This window comes from Mirounga leonina, unplaced genomic scaffold (genome assembly GCF_011800145.1).
Source record: "Mirounga leonina isolate KUSES-001 unplaced genomic scaffold, KU_Mleo_1.0 Mir_376, whole genome shotgun sequence".
Taxonomy (NCBI): Eukaryota; Metazoa; Chordata; class Mammalia; order Carnivora; family Phocidae; genus Mirounga; species Mirounga leonina.
In genome coordinates this window covers 1,050,356-1,058,890 of record NW_023270718.1, presented here as the reverse complement: position 1 = coordinate 1,058,890, position 8,535 = coordinate 1,050,356, and the positions used below count along the sequence as shown (strand labels likewise).

The window sequence follows — 8,535 nt, the reverse complement described above, 5'->3', positions numbered from 1 at the left end:
ATCTTCAAATTTTTCATTTTCTCATACTGAAATCTGTACCCATTAAACAATAACTTTCCATCCTCCCTCCCCCCGGCCCGTGGTAAGCACTGTACATTCTGTGCCTATTTGACTATTTTAAGTACCTCATATAAGTGGAATCATGCAACATTTGCCCTTTTGTGTCTGGCTTATTTCATTTAGCATAATGACTTCAAGATTCATCCATATTTTAGCATGTACCAGAATTTCATTCCTTTTTAAGGCTGAATAATATTCTATTGTATGTATTCACCACAATTTGTTTATCCATTCATCCATTGACAGAAATTTGGGTTATTTCCACCTTTATGGGCTACTGCGAATAATGCTGCTATGAACATTGGTGTACAAATATCTGAGTCCCTGCTTTAAATTCTTTAGTTTATATACTAAAGGTGGAATTGATTAATCAAATGGTAAGTCTATGTTTAATTTTTTGAGGAGTTGCCATACCATTTTCCACAGAAGCAGTACCTTTTACATTCTAACATGCACAAGAGTTCCAATTTTCCACACTCAAGCCAACACTTGTGTCAGCTATCTTCTGATTCATGTCTTCATGTGCACATTTTTTATCATTTTATTTTCAATCTCTCTGTATCATTATATTTAAAGTGATTTTCCTGAAGACAGCATATAGTTGGGTCATCTTTTTATAAACAATATGACAAACATTGTCTTTACTCACGGTGTTTAGACTTTACATTTAATTATTGATATGGTTTGATTTAGGTTACCATTTTATTACTTTGTCTTTTTCTGTACCTATTTTTCAAATTTTCTGTCTTCTTTTGGATTGTTTGTATATTTTTGAGTATTCCGTATTTATTTACATATTGTCTTTAAAGCTTTATTATTTTGGTTTGGTTTTTTTGTTTCCTGTTTGCTTGTTTTAGTGTTGATCTGGGAAACTTTACATGTATATATACATATACATAACTTTTTGTGGACTACTTTGAGTAAATATTTTATGACTTGACATAAAACACAAAAGCCTTGGGAGACCCAGAGTTGACACAGAGACACCTGAATTAGCTTTAGCAGAAGAGAAATGGAGGAGCCATAGAACATTAAGGATGAATTCAGGAAGACCCAAGGCCATTGAGAACTTGCTTGCTCTCTACACTATTTTCCAAGGAGAGGTTCGTATGGTGACAGACTATGGAGGCTTTATCAAAATCCCATGCTGTCAGAAGCAAGCTCTGGGTCATCAAACTCCCACGTCATCCTGTCGCATGGAAAAGCCCTCTGAAATAGATGTCAGAGACAAAGTGTGGGTGAAGCTTATTGGCCAAGCAATGAAAAATGATAGGATAAAAGTATCCCTCTCCATGAAAGTCATCAACCAATGGACTAAGAAAGACCTCGACCCCAACAATGTTATCACTGAGCAAGAAGAGAAGTGGAGGGATGCCTGGATGGCTCAGTCAGTTAAACGTCTGCCTTTGGCTCAGGTCATGATCTCAGGGTCCTGGGATCGAGTCCCTCATTGGGCTCCTTGCTCAGTGGGGAGCCTGCTTCTCCCTCTGCCTGCTGCTCCCCCTGCTTGTGCTCTCTCTCTCTCTGACAAATAAATAAATAAAATCTTAAAAAAAAAAAAAAAGACAAAGAAGAGATGTGGAGGTGGTCCTTCCAGGAATACACTGGACAGATCACCCTTGAGGCTGTCCTGAACACTACCTGCAAGAAGTGTGCTTATAAAGGCCACTTTGCAAAGGATTATTTTATGCAACCAGGAGGCACCAAATATTCTCTGATACCTTATGAGGAAGAGGGGAAGGAGGAGGCAAAGTCAGCAGAGTTTGAGAAGCCCAACTCCATGAGGAATTCTTCTAGAAAAAGAAAGAAGAAAAAGAAACATAGAGGCAGGAAGTCATCTGACCCTGACAGCTTAGACTATGAGAATGACACAGGCAAGAGGGCAAGATAAACATCAAAAGACAGCAGGGCATTGAAGAGGAGGAGGAGGGAAAGAGGAGGAGGAGGGGAGTGGGAGGGGGAGGAGGAGCACAAGGTGTGGGAGTGAGAGTAGAGGGGGTGGTTGAGAGAAGGAAGAACCAGGAGTCTTGTACCTTGAAGCCCTGGCCCCTACCCCACTGACTTCTTGCCCATGGGAGATGTCTTCCCCTCATGCAGCAGGCAGGTTTGGGAGTTAGATGTCAAAAGCATCTGCCTGAATGAGTTTTTGTTAATTTATCATTCCTGGTCCCTTTGCAAGTGACTCCTGCAGCTCACCCATTCATTCACTCAATTGCCTTCATTCAGCAGGAGGTCCTACTACCCTCTCCAGCTGCCACTGGCAAAGCCAAATTCCTGCACAGGAGTCCAGACTATAGCCACAGGTACTGCTATGGAGGCAAGTCTGGCTGTAGTTGGAGGACAGAGTGATTGTTGGGTCTGTCCTGGGTTGACTGGTGAGTGATCTCTGCGGTATCCAACACAGGGGCCAAGGGAGACCAGCAGGGTGAGGGAGAACATGGTAAGAAGTGGTGCTCACTTTTTCCATCCCCTCCCTAACGTGATTCTACCATGCTACAAGTGACAGCCAGAAAACCATTGTTTCCAGTGACCACGCTTATGTGTGACATTCTGCCAGAAAACTGAACCAGACAGCTCAAGTCAAGATCATTGCTTTACTTTGTATTTACTACTGTTATGAGTCAATTGGTTCCACTTCAAGTCTCTGCTTAAATTCCTGGCACTAAAACAAAACAAAAACAAACAACAAGAACAAAAACATGGAAGCCTTACAACTATCCAAGTCCTTTTCTCATCCCCCTCTATGTTATAGTGGTCATATGTATTGTATCTACGTACATTTAAAAACCAAGCAGACATTATGATTTTTTATTCAAACATCATGCATATGTTAAAGAACTTAAAAGGGGAAATACTATATTATATGTACTTAAATATTTAGCATTTCTGTTGCTTCCTGAGATTTTTCATCTGCTATCATTTCTCAACATTTCCTTTAGAGTAGGTCTGCTGGTGATGAATTCTCTTAGTTTTCCTTCATCTGAAAATGTCTATTTTGTCTTCACTTTTGAGTTTTTTTCCTGGCTTGACAATTCATTTCTTTCAGCACATTTAAGATGTTGCTCCACTGTCTTCTCACATACATGGTTTTTAATTCAAAATACACAGTGATGTGAAACATTGTTCTCCTATTTATAATGTATAATTTTTTCTACATGTTTTTAAGCATTTTAAAAGTTCACCTTTGGACTTTTATAGTTTAACTATGATAAGTCTGATGATTTTGATTTTAACATGTTTGGGTTTTATTGAGCTTCTTGAATCTGAAAAACGTATGTCTTTTACCAAATTGGAATTTTCAACTATTATTTCTCCAAACTTTCTCTTATTCCTCTTTCTTCTCTCCTTCTGGAATTCCAATGACATAACACAAATATTAGGCTTTTTGATATTGACCCGAAGGTCACTGAGGCTCAGTGGAGTTTTTTCTAATTTTTCTTTCCCTACTTCAGACTGGATACTTTCTACTGATCACTTTTAAAGTTTACTGAGCTGCCTTTGTCATCTCTACTCTGCTTTTATGCCCCTTCATTGAATTTTTAAATTGTATTTTAAAGTTCTTGTATTTTAAAGTTCTAAAATTTTAAAGTTCTAAAATTTCAATTTGGTTGTTTTTATAGTTTCTATTTCTCTCCTGAGAACTTTTATATTTCCATTCATTTCAAGAGTGTTTACTTATACTTCATGGAGAATGGTGATAATATCTGCTTTATTACTGTAATAAAATAATCTTTGCCTTGTAATTCAAACATCTGATATATTTAGGGGTTGATAACTCTTGGCTGTCTTTTCTCTTGAAGTTGGTCAGATATTTCTGGGTTCTGTGTATCAAGTAATTCTGGACTATATCCTGGACATTTTTAATATAACATTATAAGACTGTGGTTCCTATTAAGATCGTTGGAGTATATTGATTTTTTGTTTCAGCAGACAATCAACTGGGTTAGGTTCAAATCACAAATTATGCCTCACTTTCTGTATGTGTTGGTTCCAAAACCCTGGATATATTGTTTGGGTCTGTCATTCATTGAGCCATTCAGAAATTAGTGAGTTCTTTTTTTATTTAATTTAATTAATTTATTTATTTGAGAGCGAGAGCATGAATGTGGGGAGGGGCTGAGGGACCGGGAGAGGGATAAGCAGACTCCCTGCTGAGTGTGGAGCCCGGTGCCAGATTCCATCCCAGGACCCTGAGATTATGACCTGAGCTGAAATCAGACACTTAACTGATTAAGTCACCCAGGCACCCCAGAAATTAGTTGAGTTCTGAGCAATGTCTTTTCTACACTTCTTTGGGTATGCTGTGAATGTGCAGCTTAGGGGTGAGCCTGGAAATTGTATCAGTTCATCCATAGAACCTGAGTATCTCCTTCTTTAGCAATGTCCTCTTTTGAATCTCCTCTCACACTTTGGATTGTAAGGGCCCTCTTTACAAGTTTCTTTGACCCAAAAGATGAGATTCTCTCAGAGTTTTAGCCACCCTATCACATACTTCTGTACTACTGGGCCACCCTTGAGTTACAGTGGTGAAAGAAAGTTAGATATATAATGACCATTCCTCCCCACACTCTATATAACAAAAGCTCTTTTCTCAGTTCCTGTATCTAGAGAAATGGGTTTTAACTCAGGATTTCATATGCACTGACATCAGTGCAGTTCCATCACTGGTGCTGACCTTGGGCAGGCACCAGGAATGGAGGGCAGGTGTAGAACAGAAGAAAAGGGGGATTCCCAACCGTCAGTTCAAAGTCAGGAGATAAAAGAAGGGGCAAAATAAATAAGTAAATAGAAGGAAATTCACCTCGCAATACTAATTTATCTTCAAGTTTTGATTCTCTCCTTAATCTGCCTGCTATTATCTGCTTTACAAAGTCCTCAGGTAGTTGCTCTTTGTATTTTATCCAGAGTTTTTGGTTGTAATCCATGGGGGAGATTGGCTGTAGTGGGCTTAGTACATCTCAGCTGTGCCTGTAATGTTCCATTTACTTTTATGCTTTATATTGAACTTATTGCATATATTACATTTATATATGCTTTAAATCACACAACAAAATGTTAGAGTTTTGTTTAAACAGTCATGTGTTTTAAAGACACTGAGAAAGAAAAAGCCCACATATTTACTATTTTGTGTACACTTCTTTTCTTCCTAACAATCTGGTTTTTTTTTATTATGTTCAGTTAGCCAACATATAGTTCATCATTAGTTTTTGATGTAGTGTTCAATGATTCATTAGTTATGTATAACACCCAGTGCTCATCACAACAATCTATGTTTTCATTTGATATCTTCCCTTCAACCTGCAGAAATTCCATTAGCATTCCCTGTAGTTAAGGTCTTCTGATGATAAATTCTCTTAACTTTTTTTTTAATCTAAAAGTATCTTCATTTTGCTTTCATTGTTGGAGGATATTTTTACTGGATGAATAATTTGGGGTTATTCTTTCTTATTTCTTTTCTTTTGGCCCTTTAATTATGTTACTCCATTGTCTTCAGTCTTTCAATTTTTTAATGAAAAGTCAGCAATCATTTGTATCATTTCCCCCTTATGTAATGTGTCCTATTTATATAGCTTCTTTCACAATTCTCTTTATATTTGCTTTAAGACAGTTTTATTATGTTGTGTCTCCCTGTAGTTTGTTTTGTTATTTATCCTTCTTAGAGTTCCCTGAACTTCTTGAATCTATAAATTTATATTTTTCACTAAATTTTTATTACAAGGATGTGCTGTATCCTGGAGGATGGCACTCCATTCTTGTAAAGTATATCCTCCAACCTGGCATTTTAGCTGTGTCCTCAAAAGGCCTTCTGATGCTTTATCAGGTTGGCAGCTTTTTGTTGGTACAATATATAATACAATGGAACCTATGGTCCTGGGCCAACTCCTGCATCTCCTTTCCAGCAAAGTAGGTTCCTGGTTGGATGGAATGTTATTGGGGTCCATGACAATGGTCAAAAGCTCTGTAAGCCTTCATATGCTAGTACTAGCTGAAGCCCTGAGGACAGGAAAGGTAAATCCATAATTAGAATATGTGTTAATTCCTGTTCAGTGTGGAAGTAGTTCTGCCTTGCCATCAAATGGTTGGTTGGTCTCCTTGAGGGACTGTGTCATATCTGGGACTCTGAATTTGTCTCTGTTGTTAGCAAGCTGAATATTTTGTGGCACTAATAGCTACATCAACTTTGGTAAATGAAAGCCCATGCTGTTTGGCCCATGGGTAACTTCTATCCCTGCCACCATCGTGCCACAATTAGGAAAACAATGACAAAGAATAGATGATATTAACTGACCACATCATTTTGTCTACCTGATGTACTGTCTCATTCACAGTACATGCTCTCTGTGGGTTTTAATGTAAAATACAAAATTGTTTACATACACTTCATGCCTACTACCATTTCTCTCCACATCCCTCCACCCCAGGTCTCCTTTTCCGTGATCTTCCAATCTTGTTCTTCTCAGATACCTTACTAATTGACAATCCATGCACCACTGCACATGAGGCCATATATATTCTAACTTTAGGTCACTTTTCCTTTCACACAAAGGGAATTACCAGATATACTGATAAAATTATTTTTTTTTAAGATTTTATTTATTTATTTGACAGAGAGAGGGATAGTGAGAGCAGGAACACAAGCAGGGGGAGTGGGAGAGGGAGAAGCAGGCTTCCCGCTGAGCAGGGAGCCCGATGCGGGGCTCGATCCCAGGACCCTGGGACCATGACCTGAGCCAAAGGCAGACACTTAACAACTGCGCCACCCAGGAGCCCTGATATACTGATAAAATTCTTACTCCACTGGGAGAATTTTCAGGGCCACTCCTGAATGGCACTATAATGTACTGTCCATCCATTTCTGGCTTGTATACTGAATGGATGAATATGTGAATCAAATTTTTCCTCCTCTATCAGCTGGTCATAGATGATCCCCCATGAAGCCATACATACATATATGAGCTGAGGGAGAGGTACTGATGCAACCATGGTGAATGAAATGGAGCCTGGGTTACATATTCATGTGACCTGCTTGTGCATTCTGGTCCTGATAATGCTTGATTCCAGATGTACCACTTTTGTCTACAGTGGGCGGTTATGACTTGGTGGGTCTGAGAGAACCCAACTCACAGTGGACAGTTATAGGCACTATAGGAACTACAGCCTACAGAAATGCATACTGAGGTATTTAGTATTTTATTAAAAATTGAAGGAAATATAACTTTAAAAGTCAATGTAAAGAAAGAGAGCACCAAAATAAAACTATTATCACTGATAATGACCACTTTGCCATTCAAAGTTAACATTTTTTAATTGTGATAAGGCCTTACACAGGAACTAAAACTCTAATTTTGCATTTCACTGGATTACTGGTAACAATGTATTAATTACCTATAATTTGAAGTATGGCAAGTAGTTCTCTGTTGACAAATTGAATGGTCTTAAACAGGCAGTCTTCTCTGAATCAGTTTTCTCTTCAGCAAATAGAAATAACAATGATGCCTGACACAGAATTCAGGACATGACTCCCTAATCCTAGTCCTACTTATCTGCTCTAAGCCAAACTGCCTCTCTATGTATAAATTATGTCTTTAGTCCAGGACTTTTCAAACTTATCTATAAAAATTCCTTCACAGCTTAGGAGAATGAAAGCTTACCTCTGGGACAGAAGACAGACACAAAAGCTGCAACCTCTTGCATACAGAGCATGTGACTATGAATTCCCTCTTTTGTGAAAGATATGCTGATTTGTATTCTTCCCCTTGAAAAAAATCTATCTGAACATAAAATATCCAAATGATTTGACAGATAAATGACAAATCCTCTTCTACCCAAATCTTAAAGTTATTGCTCCGAAAAGATGTAATATTCCTCTCTTTATTTCATTGCTGAGAAGAGTAAGAAGGTTTATGGTCACTCACAAATATACACAGTCTTAATATCACAGGATTTTATAATCATATAATCAAAATCATACATATCCAGCTCAAAGTCATGCAGCTTCTCACACAAGTCTGTTCACACCGGGATTCACATTTACAGTATCTACAGAATGCACACATAAGAAAAGCATATCTTTCAAAATATCACATAAATTTTAAGTCATACAGATAAAAACATATAATCTCATAGCTAAAGTCACAATCTAATAGGCCTCAAAAAAATGCATCATATTATATAATTCCATACACAGTCACAAAGGCACTCAAACTTTTTATTGCCTATTCCCCAAGAGTCTGGGAAAGAAAAAAATTTTAGGAGACTGAAAAACATGTTCCAAACTTCACTTTCAAGGTACTCAGGCAGCTGGGGAAGGAAATGTTGCACTCCATACTGGGGCCATGGAGGGGCTCTCATGAGAGAAGCTCAGAGTTCACAGGCAGATGCACCTAAAGTCGGAGGGTATGGTGCTGTATTCCCAAGTCCCAGTGGGGAGATGGAAGAGGTATTAAGATGGATAGAAATCTGGTTTGATTTGAC

General features: G+C 38.1%; 1 protein-coding gene across 1 annotated transcript; it reads left to right on the top strand.

The window, feature by feature from the left end:
- Positions 1–981: 981 nt before the first annotated feature.
- Positions 982–1,951, top strand: LOC117998106 (nucleolar protein of 40 kDa-like). The gene is made up of 2 exons (XM_034986705.1): positions 982–1,423; positions 1,645–1,951. Exons 1-2 carry the CDS (start codon positions 1,098–1,100, stop codon positions 1,949–1,951), a joined length of 633 nt encoding a protein of 210 aa, XP_034842596.1. The 5' UTR covers positions 982–1,097.
- Positions 1,952–8,535: the final 6,584 nt, after the last annotated feature.

What these genes read in the sequence shown, in the direction of transcription:
- LOC117998106 (XM_034986705.1), top strand. Translation starts at nt 1,098, where the DNA reads ATGAATTCAGGAAGACCCAAGGCCATTGAGAACTTGCTTGCTCTCTAC. An exon ending in ATCACTGAGCAAGAAGAGAA is followed by an intron (nt 1,424 to 1,644) that starts GTGGAGGGATGC and finishes AGAGATGTGGAG; the next exon opens with GTGGTCCTTCCAGGAATACA.